At 36.4% G+C, this 24,957-nt stretch overlaps 1 protein-coding gene across 6 annotated transcripts in view; it reads right to left on the bottom strand.

Annotated features, from left to right (window-relative positions):
• The window catches only part of LOC127625702 (transcription cofactor vestigial-like protein 4), a 180,905-nt gene that overhangs the window by 127,057 nt on the left and 28,891 nt on the right, over positions 1-24,957 (bottom strand). For 3 of the 6 annotated variants that reach the window (XM_052101056.1, XM_052101052.1, XM_052101051.1), the window contains exon 2: positions 18,787-18,970. In XM_052101056.1, coding sequence (XP_051957016.1) covers positions 18,787-18,970 — 184 coding nt within the window. Of the gene's footprint in view, positions 1-18,786; positions 18,971-22,535; positions 22,788-23,129; positions 23,279-24,637; positions 24,715-24,957 lie in introns of those variants that run through there. The other 3 variants (XM_052101054.1, XM_052101053.1, XM_052101055.1) reach the window with 3 other exon arrangements.

A 24,957-nucleotide genomic window follows, 5' to 3' on the forward strand; every position in this document is an offset into this window, starting at 1 on the left:
AACTAATCGTGACAAATCTATAAGGTCTTTGCCAAATACTGCATTATTCTGGAGGTCTATACCCCTCCTTCACCTACAATTTAAATGATCTCCTGTATGTTAATAAGGTTAAATCCCAGGAAGTCAAGAACCCATTCAAACCCAAATTCTCATTGTTCAAAGGAAAATACCATTTGGTACACAATGTTTTCTCTCTGGATATTTAAGGAAGGTTGGCCAAGAGCTCGGGGAGGCTGTAGTCAGATATTCCACACAATTGTTGTATGTAGTTTTCCATTGCCAGGTATGTTTCTTTGACTTTTAGGAATGTTTATCTATTCTGATCATGTGTGAAATTGGATTTGATGGACTTTGTAACTTCTGTAAATCCTACCAGGCAAATAAATTGTTACTTTTTGATTTATACTGTATTTCTCCTAAATCATTTATCACCGGTAGATTCGAGTGACGCCTTTTGTTACTGCAAATTTATGTCCAGGATAATGTCCTATTTAGGACAGCCGAGGCAGATTTAATGATAATCTCGCAAACAGCTAAAAGCTGCTCATCTGCACTTTCGCACAAGTGTAACGAATTTGCGATCATGATCTGCTCTTCTCTCTGGCGTGCAACTGGACTTCCAGTTGCACGCCAACAACTGGACTTCCCTCGAGTTTAGACATCAAAACTGATGTGACCAATTTCAATTCTAGTGAGACTTTTATAGTTTAAAGCGTTACGGAGATTGTCAAGTCGAATCTCTCAACAGTAGGCAGCCCTGACCTGCCATGAGGAGGAAAAGAGCAACCCTGTGCTATGTGTCAAAAAAATTAAATAAGAAATAAATTATAATAATAATAATTACACACAATCACCTTTACAAAATTGTTTCACAATTGTACATGAGTAAAAGTAACTTATATTTTGACAAAATGTTATGGTTTCATATGAAATAATCTAAAGGTAAAATCTATTAGACCTCATTTTATATCAACAGTGGCAGATGTAGTTAAGGTTTCAATATGCGTTTCAGCTAGTATTTATTTTTCAAATACTATAATTTGTTATTATTATTGCTATTATTTAAGACTAGCTACACTGACCTAACCATGGTAATGAGCCTTTCCTATTTAACATGCTGTGCTAACATGTAAACTAAGATGCTTTATATAACATGTTATAGTTACATGCTATTTTTATCATGTTTATAATTCAGTTTATTACAACACTGTTAGCATTCTTAACTTTTCTATTTATTTTCAAAAGGGAGACTTTTTTTTTAATAAAAAATGGTTTCAAGTTTCAATTATAAATATAGTGTTTGCTCAAAATAAATAAATAAAATAACCCTTCGGTTTTCACTGATAATAGTAATTATCAGATGATATTTTCTGAAACGGTTATCATACCATGAAAATCTCATACCGTTGCAACCCTACTATGGAGTAGATCAGAGGTCGGCAAACTTTTTGACATGGAGTGCCATTTTTTTATGTTCCTGGTTAATGGCGGTGCCTCGTGGTGTTTTCCTTATTACAAAAAGAAACAAATGATACAAGGAATGTAGGCTGTCATCTGCACAGCCAGACCGAAGGAATGCAGGTGGTTTTAACTTGTGCAATTAACCGAAAGTGTGAATGGCATGCACGAGACAGTTGGGTACACAGTCACATTTTAACTTTGTTTAGCCTCCCATTCAGCTGATGAAAACACACTGCATGATAATGAGGAAGGATTACATCAAGATGCAAACTGGAATGCAGGTGCGGAATTTCATATAAATAAAATGCTCCACTCCTCTTTCACCATTGCTGGCCTACTAGTGATTACCCCTCCACGTGCCAATGCTGGCATGCTTGCCATAGGTTGCTGACCCCTGGAGTAGATGCTTCAGTGTGCTGAATAAACAGTTTTTGTGAGAGAACAGTTCATCACTTAATGAATTGACCATCTGTTCGCTAATCTTTAACATGTTTACACTAAACATTCCTTTTGAAATTATCTATGTGTGGAGTTTACTACGATAAAATTGCTACTTTATCTTAAAGCAAAAATAAATCTGACCTTTTTTGTCCTTTGGTACACCATTGACATGGTCAATGGCACAAATTTGCTTATTTGAACAGTGCATAATGTTACGCAACTTTGTTTTAATTTTTAGCAATGTAAGTAAATTTGAACAAAAAGGTCAGATTCTTTTTTTCTTCCTTCCATTGTAGAACACAAGAAACATTCTCAAATCATGCTGGGATAGCATGGATCATGGATCAAGCATTTTCTCTAGTGCACGATATATCTTGAATACCTTTAAAAGGCTGAAAAAGTGAGATAGATACAGTGCCCAGCCAAAGAGCCACTTGTGTCACCTATTTTAAAAGCCCAGAGCCTATGCTGGGTATGAACTACCTATTTTCAGTCACATATTTTTTAAAGCCTCAGCTGTGTGGGCTGCAATTCTTGAAATAGTCTGTTACTTGGCAACTAGGAATGCACCGATCCGATACCTGGATCAGTATCAGCTCTGAAATTGACATTTTTAAATTGATTGGTTATTGGTCCGATGAGCCCGATCCACATCCGATACTGTGTGTTAGTCATGTTCCTTACTGTTTTGAGAACTCAACAGTGCTGAAACAGGCAGTGTTGTGATCCTTAAAGGGAAAAAACAGATGGCGTTCAACATATTTAGTTAGTCTTTAATTTGCCAGCTATACAAATCTTACATTACAATTTGTATAAAGTATTTGTCATACTTTATCGTTATATTTAGTAAGGCATGGGCAACTGAGATGACAGATGCTCTCCTTTTTCTCCGCTGCCCTGCCCCACCCCACCAACTAGGGTGTGGCACATCTGTCCACGCCCAGTTGAGTTGCATTTTTCAAAATAATTGTGAGGTGTACTTGAGCTGAGAGAGGGCCGTTTCATGACCCTTTAAACTAGTTATTCACAGCAATCTTAATTTTTTTTTGCATCATAGTGAAACCACAACATTTAAAACAATGAAGCAATACATCAACAAAAATAAAATGTCCCTATAAACCATTTCATCAATCTTTTACAATGAATGCTTTTATATGACTTTGCCTAACCATTAACCTAAGAAAACCCCAAATGCAATAACTGGGACCGTGGGATTTCACATACCTTTTCACTGAAAAAATTTTCAGGATCAGCAAGGTAGCCAGCTTGCTTTAAGTTTGATAAAAGTGATGTGAACTCACTTTGGTCACAGATGCAGGCCAATATAACTAGGGACATTTTCTTATAATTGTGTTTCATAGCCGTTTAACAAAACCTCACAATTCTTCAACAGATCTGGGCAGGAAGATGTATATCATTTCTCGTTTAAGCAATTGGAACCTCGCCCACAAAGATACAGGAAACATCTGGGAGAAATCAAGGAAAGGAAGGCAGAGCCACAGAATACAAACACAGCCGGTCACTTGGAAATCATACTTCATCTGATAGAGCCATCCCATACACACAGTTCACTGTTTGCCATATTTCTACCACTCTTAAAAAAATTATATTTGCTTTAGACAGCAATCGACAGTGGCATAATTTTGATTACTACAAAAATTTGTAAATAAATAAAAAAAAATCACTTACAATGGAAGTGAATGGGGCCAATCCGTAAATGTTAAAATACTCAAAAAGTACATCCACAAGACGAATAGACACAATACTAGTGGTTGACTGACTTGGGTTATAAATGACTGATGCTGATATCCAGAGAGCAGATTGGCCAATATATCACACAAATTAATATAATAGTAAATTCCATATACAAATATTTTTTTTTTTTTATAAAAAAAGCATTTTAGCATTTTATTTGCTCAATTCATACAAAAACTTTTACTTTTTCTGTTTAGTCTTCCCATTTTAGTAATTGTTTGCACAAAGAAATTGTTAGAAGGATAAATTAAAAAGGAAATATCAGCAGGGTTTTTATAGTCAAAAATGGTCTTAGCCCCAGTTGTTTTATTACATAATTACATTGAATTCATATATATATATATATATATATATATATATATATATATATATATATATATATATTACATGTCATGTTTACATTGGATAGATGTTATTTTTCACCATCTAAATATATGGAACCTTTTGGACACAACACCTAACTTTTTAATTTCAGGTGCTATGTGAAATCAAACTAAACTTAACACTTTATTTCTATCATTTATTTATAATTTTTTTAGAAAGCTTAGCTCCATTGACCTAACCACAGAAATGAGGAGTCATTCTCACACATTGTACTGTAAATACAAGGGCAAGTACAAAAAGGGTTTTAAAGACTGGACCCCCAAGACTTAACAACAAATTATTGACAAAGTTTCCCTCCTGTCTGTATGTTTTGTTAGAACTGTCACGATAAAACCTTGGAAGGACACGGGGACATCAACAAGGGGAACAGGAACCCCGAACGGGAGAGTAGTCACAGGGAACTCGGGCTGGAAACAGGGAGCTAACAGATACATCCATTCACAAACAACGACCGACAGAGACTGAACAAACAGACAGGGTTAAATACATGAACAAGGGAAAAAGGGGCCAATGAACAAACAGAACTCAAACAAGGTAGCAAGGTGATGAACAGAATCCAATGGCAAATTAACGAGGGCAGGTGAAAACAATGAACGGAGAACACAAACGCTAACAAGAAAACTATGGAAGTACAAGGGTGACAAAAGTGCAAAACTAAGGAATTACAAAAGTGACAAAAATGACAAACAAAGGGCAACAGTGAAACAAGACAAGGTAATAGAAGAAACTACAAAGGACTACAAACACCAAAACAGGAAACATGAACTAAACTAAGCTTCAACATAAAAGCACAAAACAAAAGACAACAGTGAACATGACAAGAACGATGTTTGGTATTAGGAAATAAACTTGACTTGCTTGCCTTAACTATTTTCTTAAAGATTAATTAAATTATTAGGAACCGGATGAAAGGAAAACAATATCAGGTATGGAGTAGGAAACTCAGTAAAGTGCTCTACTCATGCATGGAACAGTCAGAATATTATAACTAGTTAAAAATATTTATTTTGCTGAAAATAATTTATGAAAAATAATATATGAAGCATATTTAGATACTGGGACAGTGGTAATAAAAATGTACAATAAATTCCACCAAATAGATTAGCATAAACTGCAACATTTTTCACAAAATCCCACAGTTTATGTAACTGCTGTTGAATCGCGTGATCTATTTTAGTAAGGGTGATGATTTGTGTTTGAAAAACCTTTATTTTCGTGCATGTCAAGATAATCTAGCAGAGAGGATCCCTTGTGTGATTGGTTCAGTGATGGCTCGCACAAGTCGCATAACAGAGCACACTAGCACGGAGAACGGGAGATGAAAATCATTCTTTCTGTTTTGCCGGCCAGAAATTGGGCATGGCTGGCTGCTGAAACATTTTCAATGCAGGAAAAACCCTGAACAGTGCACACAGAAGTCCAACACCCACTGGCAGTACGTGCGCATTAGCAAATCTCATTTTCTTACAAAAGACAGAATCAAACTAACAGTACATTCAGTTATCTTTGCGGAGTTTAGGATTAATTTTCTTTTAAATTGGAAGGACTGTTTTGAGCACAAGTGAAACATGGTGATTTGTTAGCACTGCTTGAGTGCCGAAGACTCATTGTCTTGGGGGGGTGGGTGCTGTTTTAGTTAGGGATGCACAGATACCACTTTTTCTATTCTGATCCGATTCCTGAAATCTCAATATCTGCCAATACCAATACCAGTGTTGTTTTTTGCATATTCAGTTTAGAATATCTTTACATATAAATGAGTACCTTCAATTAGTAAAATAATAAAGAAACAAAAACCTCTAACTACACATTATATCAATATAAATGTATAGCCTATTAAAAAACTTTATTGTTAACTAGTCAGCAAAATTAATAGTAATTCCAATCTTAGCCTTCAGTAGAAAAGTCAGTTTTCTTTGCAAATTTCTTTCAACTTGTATCTGGACTTTAAATGATTCAGATGTCTTTGTTCAATTTAGTTGTAAGATATCAGTTCACTTTTAATTCACAGTTATTTTTTGGAACCCATTCAACTTAATGATTATAATGTAATAATTATTATTTAGAATTTTAAATACAACAGCAATATATTGTATTTTATTCATGCACCTTTAACTTTAAAACCTTCATTATTTTATTTTGAAATTCTCCAGGAAGTACTGTAAGTGTCTGTATGTTGGTTAGTTCACAGTAGTGTTGTCACGGTACCAAAATTTCAGTAGTCGGTACCGATACCAGAGAAATTTCCGTTTTCGATACCACAGCAAAAATATGCTAATACTATAATGTGCTATTGAACACACCAGTTTAGTCATTTTTAATAATTATAGGTTTAATTATATAATGATTATTATTTTCCAGAAATTTCCAGAATTTGTTTATTCAAGATTTGTCTTTCCTGTGATCTTTACATTAATTATCATTATTGCAGTGAATATTACATTTTACTACAGTTAATATATTTTACTAAATTTCTTCAATTTCAGGCATCTAGATTTTATTTTGAATCGTGCTTTTATTATGATGTGTATTTTTTGCCGCAAGCAACTCTTTACCGGATAAACAGTTTGTGATATGGCCCAATGTGATCACTGAAGTCTTTTAAGTCATGTCTGAAATCTCATCTGTTTACACTGGCCTTTGAATCCGACAAATGAACAGTTTTGGAGTGTTTATATTTTAGTTTTAGTGTATGTGGTAATTTTGAAATGTTATGTTTTAAATTGTATTACTGTGAAGCACTTTGGTCAACTCATAAATGGAAATGCATGTGCTGTGTGGTTCACAGTAGATTAGTGCTCTGCTGTCATCTCTCAATGTCTGTGGAGCATCTAGTGGATGAGGGGTCAGATTGATATGAAGAATGCAGCTCTTTCACAGTAAGATTGCAGCCTTTAGTGGTTTAATAAATCACACTAGGACATTTCATAATTTTAATTTGATTATTTGTTAATTTCAGTGTACAAAGTATAACAGAGCACATGTTCAAAATAAGCATTTTAAAGCGGTCGTGTGTCAGTCATACTGTGCGCTGGTACCAGATAGAGTTGGTGCTCTGCACTACCTGTAATGCAGAAACACTGGTATCGTTACATCTTTTTATTTTAGAATCGACTTGGTCCCGAAGTACCAGTATTTTTGACAACACTAGTTCACAGTAGTTTAATTCGCTTCTTAATCAAGTTCTGGTAAAATGCTCTAAATGCATAAGTGAACTGAACTATTGAATATCTACATCAGAGATGTAGAGTTCAAATACTGCACACCGCTGTGAAGGCTGAAAATAGAGTGCATCACCAGCCTGTGCGCTTGTGTGTGTGTATGCGTCAACAGAGCAGCGTCACTCACTAACTCGCTGGTGATGCGCTTGCATACTATATTTTTAATTATTAAACACAGCCTTTTGCGATTCACAGAGCTATTGCATGTCTTCAAGTGACTTTGAATAAAATGCACAAGTCATTTGGTCTACTTTGGGGGTTCTGCTCGTCGGACTGATACCCGATCAGTCTAAAAACGTCAATATCAGTACTAGTAGTATGTACTAGTTTCAGTACATCAAACTATATTTGTTTTTAGACTGTATTTAAGAGCTAAATAAAACCATGTTTATTTAATAAATAAATAAAACCATGTTTATTTAATAAATAAATAAATGCACAATATTGCACCTCAGCTTTAAAAAACAACAACAAATGTTTGAAACATCATTCCTGCTTCCTGGTGAGATATTTCCTTCACAGTCAGGAAAAGACATTATTATGAAATGTAATAAGAACAAAAATGATGGGTGACGAAACAATTCAGTCAAGTTATGCAAAACACATTGCTTTGTGATATTAACTTTTATTCATCATCCACTCCATAAAGAAAAGTCTTTAATTTGCAGGCCATGGAATTCAACTAACGTTCTTCTTAGAAATAAATGTATGTGTGCGTAGGCCCCATTAAACAATCTTACAATTTGCTAAGAGAAAGCGCAGTTTAAGAAACAAAGATGAAAGTTATTAAATCATAAAATAGAAGACACATTCATCTTGAACCTAAAATTCAAACTTTGAGTTAGATTTAATTTTCTTTAGGCAGTATTAACTGGATTAACAAAACACAAAAACATAATTTGAATAAGAACACATTTAGGCCTGTCTCGATTATTAAATAACCATCCGATTGTGGTTATTTGATCGGTCCATGGTTAATTGAGACAACGCGATTATTGGGCATTCTAATTCCAATCACATTATTATGTCCAAATAAAGGAATTTTTATTGAATTAAAAGTACTGTGCAAAGGTTTTAGGCACTTTCAAAGTGAGGATTTCATAAAAAATTATGACAAATAGTTTTCATTAATCAATTAACGTTATAAAAAGTCCAGTAAACAGAAAAAGAGCTAAATCAATATTTGGTGTAAACAATTTTGCCTTCAAAACAGCACCAATTCTCTTACTTACACCTGGACAGTTTTTCTTGGTTGTTGGCAGATAGGATGTTCCAAGCTTTGCCACAGTTCCTTTTATTTATTTAGGCTGTCTCAATTACTTCTGTCTCTTCAAGTAATCCGAGACTGACTCGATGTTCAGTGGGGGCTCTGTGAGGGCCATGTCATCTGTTGCAGGGCTCCCTGTTCTTCTATTCTATTTGCAAAAGGAATGTTTGGGAGTATAAAATGTATATATCCTATTGACACACTTAAGTATCAGATATAATAACCATCTTATGAAAAAGGTTTTGTGAAACATTTTATGTGCCCAAGACTTTTGCACAGTAATGTATAAATACCATCAACAGCACTTTTTGTGTCATTCAGTTGAACTCAGTCAGCCAAGAGTCACTGAGCCGCACCGCAGACATCAACCAGCTGCTGTCCGGAAGAGCGTGAAGCACTTTGCGCCAAACTCCCGCAAAAATATAAACAAACAATTTTAACCTCTTCCCAATCCTATAAAATTTGCCTAAAACGCCTAATCAAGGCATACCCAAAACAATTTAAAGCTGTTCTTGAACCTTTTGGAGTACATGCATGGTTTTGGTCACATTTGAAAGGGGACACTCTGAAGTTTTTTCCCCAGCAGTCAGAATTACTGTTAGTGCTACTGATTTTGAGTAATAGAACACAATGAAATATAAGTTTGTTTTTCCGCCTGAAATTTTTTTTTGAATACAGATGCCTGCAGATGACTATAACTTGTCTCATTAGCTTGAGAACACAATGGGATCACAGCATGAAGCCTTACCTAGTCCAAGTTCAAATGTTATAACAATACCATAAAAAATGAATATTTTACACATGTTTTTCTAAGGGTACACCCAGGCGTTTTACAAAAGTGCCTTTTGGATACTCCAAAAGGACCCTTTGGTAACCTAGGACAAAAAGGCTACTACTTTTGAACGATTCAACGTACAGTCATAATTTTGGGCTCTAATGAAAGATGACACTTAGAGCTATCATATTCCATATCCAGATCCACTATTAGTTTTGCTGACACAGAGTAACTGATGCATAAACACATTAGAGTGCCTTTTCTCTTCTTGAAACTAAATGTTGTGCATATAAAAGAGTCAAAACTAGTGCTATGGTGGACAATTTGTTTATATAAAAAATACACAACAAACTATTTACATGAATTTTTACACAAAGTATTTACAAACCATTATAAAACTGTACATGTTTCTAGCAACATGCCAGTCATTGTAGCAGTCACATTTGGGTACAAAGCACAAAGGCACATCACAGGAGGAGTACTTCACTGGTGTCTTTGCATGACACTGCCTGCACTTCAGACGACCAGCGGTGCAAGATTTGGTGATGTGCAACGGCCTGTGATGTGCTCTTCGTGGAGCAGGAGATACGGGTCTGGCTGTGGAGTGAGACCCCAACTCTGCCAGATCCTCAGCAAGGGTCTCTCTGAAAGCCTTCTGGTTCATGGGGCTCCTCTCTTGATGAGGTGCTGTCCTGCTGCTCCACTTTATGTGGCCGCTTGCTGAGTGGGGGAGAAGTATCCGGCTCCCAATCGCTATCTGATTCAGTGAGAATAAATAAATGTAATTTACAAAGCTAGACACAACTTTTCCATCTTTTCTGTATTCTATCTATATAGATAGAATACAGAAAAGATGGAAAAGTTGTATATATAGTTTTATATATATAGTTATAAAAGTTATATATATAGTTTTTCTTTCGACTGTGTAAATATGTATTATTGTATGTATATTTACTGTAAATACTGTATACTTTGCCAATGTACTATGGAACAAATAGATGGGCCTACACCTCCCCCCATGAATTCAGCATTGTAACAAATAGATGGGCCTACCCCTCCCCGCATTGTAACAAATAGACTCTCAAACACAACATATATTCTTATTTTCAACTTATATTTATTGATTTATTTATATATGTATTTCGCGTCCATTTATATATATATATATAAATACATATTTACAGTAAATATACAAAACATCTATATAGCATGTCAATAGATCTGAAACAAACAATGAACTAAAACCTCACACACGCACAAACAAATACAAAAAACACGCACAAACGGTTCAAACACTCACTGAGAAAACACACGACAAAGGGTAATTACAAAATGTGTATTCATTATTCAAACTAAAGCTTATTTATGCGGAATATACAGTAATATATGTTATAAAACACAAGAAAACACTTACTTGTCCAGAGCATTGTCTCATCTCTCCACAAACATTTCCTCTGCCTCCGAATCATCCGTATTGTTTTCAGAAATTTCATCTCCAAACTCTTAATTTAACCTTCTTATATCACATCCTGGGGTGAAAATCCTGTTTTTCGCATCCGTTTCACCATATTTAAATCTCCAAATGTGTAAACAGTTCCAAAACAGCACTTCACCTTTTACGCACGGACACACAAAACACTCGGTAATGGCAAGGCAACTTTGCGCACACACATTACAGAACCGTGCTCTAATCGTCCCACTAAAGCCGCATATCACTGTTTTTAGAATTTCATTGGCTATACGATGCGTCAGTCATTTCCACTCTTCGATGTAATTGGTTTGATCAGGGAACAAAGGAAAGTGGGGAGTCCCTTACATTAGACACAGACAGTGGTTGGCTATTGAAGGCTTTGGACAGAACATGGAAGCTCCTATTGGGTCAAATGAGGTGTCAATCGAATGGTCAGAGTGCATGCTTCCATTTTGATACCGGATAAAGGAAATGTTTACATCTGAACTGAAGTTATTACCGATAATATGTGAAAGATTAGGTACAGCTGCCAGGTGCTTTGAAACGATGCAACAAGAGTCTGTGGATATTTATTGATGTAATAATGTGATTTGGACTAAACATTTTACTTGATTTGATCGTTTGGACATTTGACAATGAAACAACACCGTTTTTGTCGGGAAGTTATGGATCAGTGGACTACTATGAGACTTCATAGGCGAGTTGCCTAAATTTTGTTATTGGTTGTTTATATGGTGGTGGTCTGACAAAGATATATATAGATTGTACCTGCTGCTGTGATTGTATCTTAAAATGGTTTATATCAATAGAAAATCAAGAAATGTAGCTTTCCAAAGATATGTGGCATGTGTACCAATGTACACAAAGCAGTATTGTTTATCGCATACTTTTATTTTGTACATTTAAGGGCCCGTCCGCGGGCTGTCTCAGTCCATAAAGTTAAACTGTGAAAGTGAAAGCAAATTGCTCCAGTTTCACTTTAAATGATCATGTAATGGCAAATGTCCCTGGTTCATACATGCAGCAACACAGCGGAGGAGACCCACACTTATTTGTGTGGAGTGATGAAATGAAGAAACAAAATCTCATAGGTTTTGCTTCATGAGAAACAAGGGCTTGTTGGTTTAATCAAAGAACATTTGAATAATGCGTGAAAGTGAAGAAATTAGGACAGAAATAAAATATGATGTAAAAATCATTCTTTTTTATAAAAATATATAATATTAAATATAAGAGTTTAAAAAACAACAGTGTAAATGTAAGATTGCAAAATTAAAGTTTAGCAAAAAGAGAAATTTTTCAATCATATTTTAAGAACTATTTTGATATTTAAAACATAATTTTTCATGTAATTCATAAGTTTAAAGCCTTAAAAGGAAATCACATATACTTATTTTATTATTTTGTTTTTATGTTTCAAGTTAAAAATGACTTAAGGTGTATGAAGCACACCTGCAGAAAAAAAGCACACCTTAAGAAATATGACAATTAATCACCATAGCCCTAAAACAGACAATTAATCGCCATAATCATAATGATTTGTTTGACAATTAATCGTCAGCCAAACTTCATAATCGTGAGAGAATAATTAGGCAGCATTAACTGGGAAATGTATTAGGCTTACACAGACTAAGTGAAATAAACAAACTGTTGCAGAAGTTTTATATAAGTAGAAATTACGTGGGCCTACCTTCCAGAGATAATTATTATGTAACAGGATATTGCAATATTTTTCTTTCTTTTTTTATAAAAATGTTGTGTAAAAAATTCTTGCATATCACCCAGCCCTACTAACCACCCAAGCACTGCCTTTTCCTGACTCTGTGTTGGCCTGGCCATGGAGGAATAAGGAGGACACAATCTTGAAGTTCCCAGCAGGCTGCTGCCATGGATTATTTCCAGCTCTAGGAGAACCTTTCAAAACAGTTGAACAGCTAAACACCTGTATTTTTCCAGCTTTTGTGAAACTTAGAAGCCGGTTCTGGTGCATGTTTGCTCCACCAAGATCTTTAGAAGAAAGATGTCACAGAGTTATGCACAAACATCTGTTCCACATATTAGCACTTCAAAAGCTAGAAGACATTAATTAAAAGACACAAAACTAAAATGTTTATATAATGTGGTCTTTACGTTGCATGGTATTATTTTCTTTCATCTGGTACATAACAGGGACTCTTATTTTGTTGTATACGTCGACAGGGCATGAACCATGTGCATTTTCCAGCAGTGGGGCCTAAGCTTCCAGAACTCAGTGAGCTGGCAGGATAAGAGGCCCTTTGTTTTCTCAGCATCAGTGAAAATGAGAAAATGTCCCCCACCCTGACATGAAGCCCACTTGGCAACAATATGTCTCCCTGAGTCTCCAGTTTTATTATCCCTGTAAGGCATCTTAACGAGTCCTCTCACTGCTGCTAATGAAGTGTTTTGTACTTTTCTCTTTGCTTTGCTGTTCAAAATAGTTTAGTTTGGCAAAGACAGAAATTACAATACTGAAACCATAAAACGATGCTGATGGACAAACTATAAACCAGAGAAATTCTTAAAATAACTTTTCCTAGCACTGGACAAAAGACTATGGTGAGGAGAGAGACCGGAAGACAGATTTTCCCAACCCCCACTGTTTCATTCCCCATGCTGCAGGGTTTTCCCTTCCATACCATAACACAATCATGTAAACCTGAGCTATTTTCAGTGTTACCTCAGATTGTGGTGTCTGGTGTCAGCCACATACTCCCAACAAAAACAATCAAGAGATGCTCATTCACCTCTCTCTCCTGATTAAAATCATGTGATATTATGCAGCAGAACAAACAGAATTCAATCCTCATGCTCTATAAATGCATCAGACTGACCTTGAAAAACAAAACAAGACAAAAAAAAAAAAAGTCCATCTTTCTTCGATTTTGCTACAAGTATATTTGCACCTTTAGGGTTAGGGATTTGAACAACCACAAATCCCAAATGTAACATTTCATCTAGGGTTGCAACGGTATGAGATTTTCAAAAGGGAGACTCAGAAAATATCACTGTTTCACGGTATAGGGTATTACACAATTACTATTACCAGTGAAAACAGAAGGGTTATTTTATTTATTTTTGAGCAAACACTTTATTATAATTGAAACTTGAAACCATTTATTTTATGTGTATATGTAAAAAAAGTCTCCCTTTTGAAAATAAAATAAATAGAAAAAATAATAAAGCTAACAGAATTATAATAAACAAAATTATAAAAATTATAAAAAATAGCATGTAACTGTAACATGTTATATAACTAAAGCATGTTAGTTTATATGTTAAATTAACTACTAAATGAAAAATAACATCAACTGTGTGAACTTTTTAAGTAATGTCCTATGATTATTAATAATTATCATATACTGTAGGTGTACGACAACACAGCCAGACAGCTCCTGTCTGTACCTTTATCTCAGTGCTTCTCAACTGGTTTTGCTTCAGGACAGATTTTACATTGGACATCAAGTGTCGACCTGCCATAGATTAAATATGACCTGTATTTAATGTATCCTGGGTTGCATTTCCTTTTATGTTGTATAGTTTTGTTCATGGTTTTCCAGTACAAGGACATGCATCAAGTGACATTATTTTTGTTGTTGATGTCAAAATCTACAGGCAGTTGTCTCTCCCCCCTTTTAAAAATTGAAGAGCAAATTTATTATATGGGCCCACTATCATCCCGTTTGTTGCCTAATATTAAATATTTATACACATTACACAGAAGGAAAGGCTCCTCATTACCATGGTTAGGTCAGTGTGCTAGTCTTAAATAATAGTAATAAATTAAATAATAAATTATAATAATAAATTAATGGATTTATGAAAAATAAATACTAGCTGAAACACATCTTGAAACTTTAACTACAACTGCCACTGTTGATATAAAATGAGGTCTAATAGATTCTACCTTTAGATTATTTAATATCAGACTATAACATTTTGTTACTTATGCGTAATATATAAAGTTACTTTTACTCATGTAAAATCCTGAAAAAAATTTGTAAAGGTGATGGTGTGTAATTTTTTATTGTATTTTTTTTACAATAGATTATCATTAAATCTGTCTCGGCAGATCACTTGGGCGGCCGCCGAAATATCTTCAATGGGAGAAGTTACCATGGAATTGTTATTTCCCTGCTGTCCGCGACCCAGTCCGAATAGACCAGTTGAGAAACACTGCTTTAACTCACACACACACACACACACACACACACACACACACACACACACACACACACACACACACACACACACACACACACACACTCATGTTAGACCCCCCTCGCCTCGCTTTTCTTTGACATCTGCTGCATGTGTGTGTGTGTGGCGCAAGTTGACGAGTCTGACAGACAGTCGAGAAGGAAAGGAGATGCACACGAGCATGTGAGAATCTCTGTCCTGTCGCATTTTTTTCTCAATACCGTAGATAAGCAAATGTACATGGTATGATAACTGTCAATTTTCAAACCGTGGTATATAGTGAAACCGGTATACTGCTGCAACCCTAATTTCATTACATACAATCATGTGGTTTGTGCTATTAGAAAGTTATCAATCTCACAAATGTTTGCCTTGCGGACGATAAAATTGGCAGAATAATGCATACACTTACAACGACTAAGTTTACATGGACAAAAGAAAGCAGCTTATTGCGAGATTCCGGTTTTCATGCAATGTATAAGCGGCGTACTCTTTACTCCCGTATATGTGGCTCAGTCAGTAAGCAGCATTTACAAGGCCACATTAAGCCGCATTCTCGGAGAAACCTTGATGTCTTTTAATCCCTTAAACGGCATAAGGAAATCTGCTTTCTCGCTTGTACATGGGCCAATAAGAAACCACCTAGCAAAGCCCTAACAACCATTCAGAACACCTTACCAACCATATACAGTACTGTGAAAAATGTTAGGCACCTGTGAAAATGTTGCATAGTGATGATTTCTTTCAAAATAATGCCATAAATAGTTTTCGTTGATCAATTAATGTCATACAAAGTCCAGTAAACATAAATTAAAGCTAAATCAATATTTAATGTAACCACCTTTGCTTCCAAAACAGCACTAATTCTCCTAGGTACACTTGGACACAGTTTTTCTTGGTTGTTGGCTGATAGGATGTTCCAAGCTTCTTGGAGAATTTGCCACAGTCCTTCTATCTATTTAGGCCGTCTACACTGCTTCTGTTGCTTCATGTAATCCCAGACTGTCTCCATGTTAAATGGGGGTTCTGTGGGGGACATGCGATCTATTGCTGAGCTTCCTGTTCCTCTATTCTATTCTATTTGCAAAAGTAATGTTTGGGAGTCTAACATTTATATTTCCTATTAACACACTAAATCGGAAGATATTAATAAACCATCTTAAGAAAAATCTTTTTGTGAAACATCTTATGTACCTAAGACTTTTGCACAGTACTGTAGTAATGCCTTAATCACCTTTAACACATAGGGTTGTGGCATAGTGGCAAGAAGTGTTGCTTAGACAAGCACAAATCACATTTTCTTAAAACCATGTAAAAATATAGTTTTTAAGGTTTGTTATTGCATCAATTCTTGGAATAACAATAAAGTGTGGGAACTAAACGAAACAGCCGTTCACATACTCAAATCTACTTGCGGAGTTAAAAAAAATAAAAAAATAAAAAATAAATATATATATATATATACACACACATACACACATTTTAAATTTTCAGAATATTATGCTAAATAAAACACTGTGTCTCACTTGGCAAATTCCAGTATGAAGAGATCTGGTGTAACTTCAGAAGTGACTTGATTAAGCTAGTGTTAATTTGATTCCTGCTTTTATTTAACATAGAAGAGCAAAGCCTTAAGCTCTGTTTCAACCACCAATGATTTTATCGCTTGTGGTTGCCAGTTGCTCTACTGCTGGTTGTTGGTGGCTGGTAGGCGTTCCTACTGCTGGTTGCTTGATGAGCTGTACAACTGGCCATATCTTCAAAACTTTCGATTACAAATTAGATATATTGCTGGTAAAAATTTGAAATCCTTCGAATTTGACAAAAAAAATTATAATTTCATGCAACTAAAAATAAACAGGTATGAATCAAACTCAGAATTTCTGAAATGGATTTCCATGCAACTATTTTCATTATATCCATGCATGTTGTTTCAGACAAATCATACAGAAAAGTGAAATTGCTCACAGTAACAAATCACCAGCTATCATTGAAAATGAATGAGATCAGGCCGCTTCGTTGCTGGCATTGTGAACGAGGCTTTACAATCAGCAAGTTTCAAGTGTATAATAAGATGAAGAGGAGGATCAAATAGTGTTTTGATGTCTCAGAGTGACTGCATTTCAAAAGTAAAGTTAGAACGGTTTAAGTATTAGTTCACCCCAAAAATGAAAACTGTCATTTACTCACACTCATCATTCCAAACCGTAGTAAATTTTTTTTGCATGGAACACAAAAGAAAATACTGGCCACATTTGACATTTACTGGAATAAAACAACATAAAACAAGAAAACAAATATGATTTCAGTCTGTTCCTCACACAAGGCTATCTTATGGCTTCAGAAGTATTATGACTTATTTTAGTGCTTTTTGTCATTTTTTGAGCTTGACTGCTCCAGACATCATTCACTTTAAAAGGTAAAGTGTATTTTCTACGCTACTAGTGGCACCAAATGGAATTACAAAAATAAAGTATGTTTTCAAACAACTTTTGCCAACACCCCTTAGACTCATCATGCCCTTTTGCACTCTCTGATTCCCTATGATCAAATAGGCCATACTAAATGAAAGGTGATAAACGTTTAACACACCAGACAGAAAGCGTGGCAGAGGAATTGGGTCATCTGATAACATCGCCGGATTGAACGGCAGCTGGGTGTGTGGGGGATCCAGCACATGAGGTAGGTTGGTTCTTATGGTAACAAAGCATAACGACCGTGTTTCTGATAATTTTGGCACCCTAGGCGAGATCACTGTTGTTGATGGCAGGGAGGCGGAGGTGTATTAGCGACTTGAACGGAGATCTTGTTATTGGTGCTCCTTTTTGCCAAAGCAACCTCATAATTAGTAGTGGTGTGTGTGTCCGCCACCTTGTAAATGCGACACCAATGTTCACTCTGTGTCTTTTAGCAAGTGAATTTTGGCTTTAACGTCTGTAGACAAAGCTAAATTTATTTTCCTTACATTTTACGTAAATTACATTTTTGAACTAAAATTAAAAAAGCACATGGATTTTTGCTAAAAACACGGAAACGTCAAATCCCAGGATATAGGTCAAATTAAATTTGCATGCTGAGAAACCCTTAATTTTCTGAGCTTCTGTTGTTCTTGCTCACTGTTGTACATTGGTCCTAACTTTGAGCAAATTAGAGGTCATAAATTAGTGTCCGCTGCTCTGCCTAGCACAAGCGTGGCTTATTCACTGCTGAATAGCACGTCTTGTGTCCCATAACTAAACACAGCTCTTACAGAGCAGGAAAATGTGGAATGCTCCACAGCTCTGCCACGAGGGCACGGCCAGGCACTACAAACAGACCATGTGCTCCATTCTGAGTGCTGGAATGTAAGGAATTCCAGGCCTTGGCCCTCAGCACATTCCTGAGCATTACTGACGTTCTTTCAGTAGGAATACAGCATGTAACGTTTCTAAAAACGTGGTGGTGGCATAGTGGGCTAAAGCACTGAGCTGGTAAGCAGAAGGTTGTCGGTTTGATCCCCACGGCCACCACAATTGTGTTCTTGAGCAAGGCACTTAACTCCAGGTTGCTCCAGGGGGATTGTCCCTATAATAAGGGCTCTGTAAGTCGCTTTGGATAAAAGCGTCTGCCAAATGCATAAATGGAAATGGAATAAAAAGGGCTTCATCACCAACCAGATCAGCAAACATGCGATTAAAGTGTGTTGCATACTTGTGGAAAGCATGCTAGAGCTTTTGAATTTCAATCCAGAATGAGAGGAAACAAGTCAGATGTGTACAGAAAGCGACACGTGATATTAATTGGTTGTACTTACAAATGTGCAGCAAACAGCCGGCTCATCTTGGCCACATGCTCGCTGTTACAGTCGATGTTGTTGTCTACTTCTTCCCCACAGTGTTTCCTCTTGCTGGGGCTGATGGGAGGAGGCCCTGTCCTGTGATTGCTTACTCCATGAGACATGGACGGCATTCTGGACTCACCTCTCAAAGCAGCCTCACCTGCACAAAATACAACAGGGCATTAAACAATGACAGTACTCAGGTTTACACATCATTACATTACTGGAGTACATTTTGCATTTGCAGGTCATGCATGAAGCCTGATGTATGATTTTTCTATTTGAACAAGTAAAAAAAAATACAGCGCATCCGGAAAGTATTCACAGCGCTTCACTTTTTCCACATTTTATTATGTTACAGCCTTATTCCAAAATGGATTAAATTCATTATTTTCCTCAAAATTCTACAAACAATACCCCATAATGACAACGTGAAAGAAGTTTGTTTGAAATCTTTGCAAATGTATTAAAAAATAAAAATGAAAAAGAAATCACATGTACATAAGTATTCACAGCCTTTGCCATGACACTCAAAATTGAGCTCAGGAGCATCCTGTTTCCACTGATCATCCTTGAGATGTTTCTACAACTTGATTGGAGTCAACCTGTGGTAAATTCAGTTGATTGGACATGATTTGTAAAAGCACAACCTGTCTATATAAGGTCCCACAGTTAACCGTGCATGTCAGAGCACAAACCAAGCCATGAAGTCCAAGGAATTGTCTGTAGACCTCCGAGACAGGATTGTATCGAGGCACAGATGTGGAAGGGTACGGAAACATTTCTGCCGCATTGAAGGTCTCAATGAGCACAGTGGCCTCCATCATCCATAAATGGAAGTTTGGAACCACCAGGACTCTTCCTAGAGCTGGCCGCCCAGCCAAACTGAGCCATCGGGGGAGAAGGGCCTTAGTCAGGGAGGTGACCAAGAACCCGATGGTCACTCTGAAAGAGCTCCAGCGTTTCTCTGTGGAGAGAGGAGAACCTTCCAGAAGAACAACGGTCTCTGCAGCACTCCACTAATCAGGCCTGTATTGTAGAGTGGTCAGACGAAAGCCACTCAGTAAATGGCACATGACAGCCCGCCTGGAGTTTGCCAAAAGGCACCTGAAGGACTCTCAGACCATGAGAAACAAAATTCTCTGGTTGAGATTGAACTCTTTGGCCTGAAAGGCAAGTGTCATGTCTGGAGGAAACTAGGCACCGCTCATCACCTGGCCATTACTATCCCTACAGTGAAGCATGGTGGTGGAAGCATCATGCTGTGGGGATGTTTTTCAGCAGCAGGAACTGGGAGACTAGTCAGGATCGAAGGAAAGATGAATGCAGCAATGTACAGAGTCATCATAGACGAAAACCTGCTCCAGAGTGCTCTGGACCTCAGACTGGGGCGAAGGTTCATCTTCCAACAGGACAACGACCCTAAGCACACAGCCAAGATAACAAAGGAGTGGCTATGGGACAACTCTGTGATTGTCCTCGAGTGGCCCAGCCAGAGCCCAGACTTGAACCCGAATGAACATCTCTGGAGAGATCTTAAAATTAGGGATGCACCGAAATTTCGGCCGCCGAAAATGGCACTTTCGGTTTTTGGCCGAAAGAGAAAAAAGGCCGAAAATATGACCCGAAAATACTTCCTCGCCCCGCCGTGCTCCGATTTCACTCTGGATCGATCTAGCCCTTATCACGGCGCAACCAAACAAAGGCCGATCATGTCAGCGGTGTGGAAATTCTTCAAAGTTCCTGATAAGGACATCAAATTTGCAATCTGCAGTGTTTATTCAGCAGAAATGTCAAGATATACACACACACACACACACACACACACACACACACACACACACACACACACACACACACACACACACACACACACACACACACACACAGCAAGATATTCTAGGAAAGGGAAGTGCCACAACTAGCGCAGCTACACCACAACTTGAGATGTATCTAGCTGAACTACCCATTGCCAGAAGCGACAATCCCCTTGACTACGGTCGCATAAACAAAGACCGCTTTCCTTTGCTTGCGCTGATTGCACAGGTATTTATCTGCCCAAGCACCAGCACAGAGAGTGAGAGACTGTTCAGTGCAGCATCTCATGTTCTTGATGAGCTTTCTGAACAGGAGAGACTGTCAGAAAGTTTAGCAACTTTTGTTCTTGAAGAGAAACCTGTCACTTGTACTTAAGTAGAAAGCGGTCCAATTTGATGTGTATAGCAATTACATTACACTTGTTCTTCACTTGAGGATACATCTGTCGTTTACAGTTGAGTTTGGATTTAGTTCAATTACTGCTGTTTTGCACTGTTGTTTTGCACAATAATGTTCACTTAAAGTGTACATACGTTTACATAAACAGAATAGAGCACTGATCTATATATATAATTATATATTATAGTTATATATAGATCAGTGGAATAGAGGTCCTCTGCCATTCTGTGTTCTGCCTTTTGTTTTAATTAAAATTACTGTTGCATATTTAAACTTTTTGAAAGATGTTAGCTAAGTTCATTACTTGACTGTTGTTTTGCATATAATAGTTTTCTAAAACTTTACATTATTTGGATACTTGTTAATAAAATCTGTATAATTAGATTTTTACAGAACTGAAAGAAGAATAATATTTAATATAGTTTTAATATATTTTTTGCCCAATTTTGGTGTTACTTTTTTTTTTTAAATAGGTAAAAAGTTTCGGTTTCGGCCCAGAATTTTCATTTCGGTGTATCCCTACTTAAAAAGACTGTGCACCGACTCTCCCCATCAAACCTGATGGAGCTTGAGAGGTCCTGCAAAGAAGAAAGGGAGAATTACTGCCCAAAAATAGGTGTGCCAAGCTTGTAGCATCATACACAAAAAGACTTGAGGCTGTAATTGGTGCCAAAGGTGCTTCAACAAAGTATTGAGCAAAGGCTGTGAATACTTATGTACATGTGACTTTTTTCGTATTTTATTTTTAATAAATTTGCAAAGATTTCTAAAAAGGTTCTTTCAAGTTGTCATTATTATATTAAAGAATTTTGAGGAAAATAATGAATTTAATCCATTTTGGAATAAGGCTGTAACATAACAAAATGTGGAAAAACTGAAGCGCTATGAATACTTTCCGGATGCACTGTGTAACCTGAACCCGCACCCAATGACAAGTTCACTACATCAAACTCACTAATGGACCAGTGGCTCAGAAGATTTAGATTCGCTCGAGGACAGAGATGATGCAGCAGCAGTGAACACTCAGACCAACAGGTAAGTTAACAAATTGTGATTTTATGTAGACCAATATAACAAAGAGATTTAATGCATGAAAAGTTAAACTAATTCAGAATTATTAATTTTGTCCCTTCCTCTTCTTTAGAAATAATTCTTTGTTCAAATTCCTAGTTTCACAAACCACTAATAAGAACAATTAGTGAAATCAATTTCTAGTTAACCCTCTAATTCACTTTTCTTTTCTTCACTGTAAATCTTCACCATAGGATTTCACCCAGATTCAAATGAAATAAAATAAACAAAACAACCAATACACAATTGCGCTCACTTCACTTAAAACACTTCAAATGATCCAGAATCAAATTTCTCTGCAATGAACCCAATCAGTTCATTAATTCAGTTCAACAGTTCAACAGTTCAAACAGTTCAGACAGTCCATGAACTGTTCAGTTCAGTTCTGGAATCATCTTCCTGATGAAACGATTAGAAAATGCACAGTTCTGTCCTACCATTCAAAGGTGAACAATTCAGTTTCCGTTTCTCTTTTCACAGGAAAACAAGATTTCGTTCTTGGGTGGCTCGCCAGTCCAACTCCACTGTAAGACATCCAAAGAGGAGTTGAGACGGTTCACATTCCAGGATTGACTCGCAGTTCACTCGAATACCACAGGATGGATCGCACTCAGACGGATGTTCCAGCATTCACATGGAAATAAAACACAAAGAAAAACAAAAAAAACAAAAACAAAAAAAAACCTGGCCTTGAAACACAAGACCAAAATATCAATTAGCATCTCGTTTCATTAAAATCACTTCCAGTTTTACACAACTTCTTGTAAACACATCAACAATATTCATTTATGAAACTGCAATAAATACATTTTCTTGCATACTTGCTTGTGATATGTTTTTTAACACAAAATCACTCTTCATTCAATTTCACCAAAATGACCTACTTACAGTTTTCAATTTACACTCAACTGTATCTTTTACTAATACTGCATTAAATAACCAATGCTTTAGTGTAACACACTTAATATGACCTTGAATGGACCGTATAAAACCACACGGTATAGAAAAATAAATGCACTATATTGACTCACCAAGGAACTCGCATACAATGTGCATCTGGAGAACAGGAAAATTCCAGATGACAATGTTCCAAAACGTCAATCTCACACACACGGCTTCTCTCTGAATCCTTCGTTAGAAATATATATAGGCACATGGAATATTAGCATTAAGCTAGCGCACCATTATTGCGTCATTAACACGAGGTCGGACACACTACGAGCATAATCAGATCTCTTACTACATTTAACTGTCACTTAACTCTAAATCAGTCATATGATGATAATATATAGACAAATTAAACAACTCTTACATCAGTTTTCGCTGGATTTAGAGCTTAAAGTCTCCAGGAGCAGCAACAACCATCTGCTCTCATCAGATTCACGGAGGAAAAAGGAAAATCTAGTACGCACTACTTTCCAAAGTCCCGCGATAGCGGAAGCTCACATGACGTCACTCAAAGCGCGATCTAATTGGAGGCCTTCCAAAAGAAGGTAATAATTATTGAACAATTTTATAATATTCATATTTATGTTTTTCACTTTTATATCATTAATAAATCCTTTTACAACTTATATGTGCTGTGTCAAAATGTTTCATTTAACTCTAAGTTTATTCTGTCCCTGCCAACACTTATTGGTAACCTGGGTTACAACTGTATATATATATATATTTGTTGTGAAATAATTGTGTAAAATAAAATGTAATTCCAGAATTGTATGTATATCTTTTTTGCCATCATTAGGCTGCATTTCTATAAATTTTTTAAATAAGTATCATATCATCCATCCTTATCTCTAGACATCAGTAAAAATATCAAAAAGCATCAATATCAAATGCAGTTTAGGTAACTCCTTTGTTCGTGATTTTCATATCATAATAACAATCACATCATGTTAATAACATCAAGTCCCCTTTCATGTTTCTCTCTTTTTTGAGAAAGCTTGAGTATTAGTTATTTTACGACCCCATCAGAGCAGAGCTGATAAAGCAAGATTCTTATCTTATTTGAAAAAATGTATGGCATTCAAGTTATTTTAAGCACAAGATTGGTATGAAACATAGAATTTGAAAGTAACATCATACAAACATTTTGATGCAATACAACAATCTGCCATATTGTAAAGCATAAGAACAATATGCATGTATTGCAAGATTCTTGCAAATACTGCCCATATGAGATACTGTACTGTACTGACTGTACTCAGTGCAGGCACAGGCAATCTGTGTAGGAGTGTAGCCGGAAAATTACAACCTGGCACACTCTCGCCAATGGGACTTTCCACTTGGGTTGAGGTTAACGAAGCCTAAGAAACTTTATTTTTATAAGATCCATTTATTAAACAGACCTGAATGTCACATTTCTGCACCAAATTATTTACAGAGTGAAAATGATAAATAAAGACACCAAAAAATAACCCCACCAGGTGTCGTCTCCTATACTAAAACCTCATAAATAAGTCACACACATTCACAAAACATTCACTTGACTTTAGTATAAAGAGAACAAATGATAAAGACGAGCTCATGAGGTACTCACAAGCAGCGGCCTATTTTCCCGACTGACATGTTTCGGCTCGTTCGTGCTCCATGGCAACAACGATGACATCATTGTTTTTGGCAAAGACTGTAGCTGCTAATACAGAAAAGGCTGTGCAGCTTTAGACATGCCCACAGCAAATGTCCACACAGTGCCCTACACATGATAACTTTTCTCTATTTGTCTCTCAAGAGCCACATTGATTGGCCGTCAAGAAATGTGTGCTGCACACCGACTAATTGCCATTAACTTTTGCAGTAAAGTATTACTATTAAAGCATAGTTCACAGAGACAGCTAACAAACGATGAGGAGATTGTTT

The sequence above is a fragment of the Xyrauchen texanus genome, chromosome 32 (assembly GCF_025860055.1).
Source record: "Xyrauchen texanus isolate HMW12.3.18 chromosome 32, RBS_HiC_50CHRs, whole genome shotgun sequence".
NCBI classification, from domain to species: domain Eukaryota; kingdom Metazoa; phylum Chordata; class Actinopteri; order Cypriniformes; family Catostomidae; genus Xyrauchen; species Xyrauchen texanus.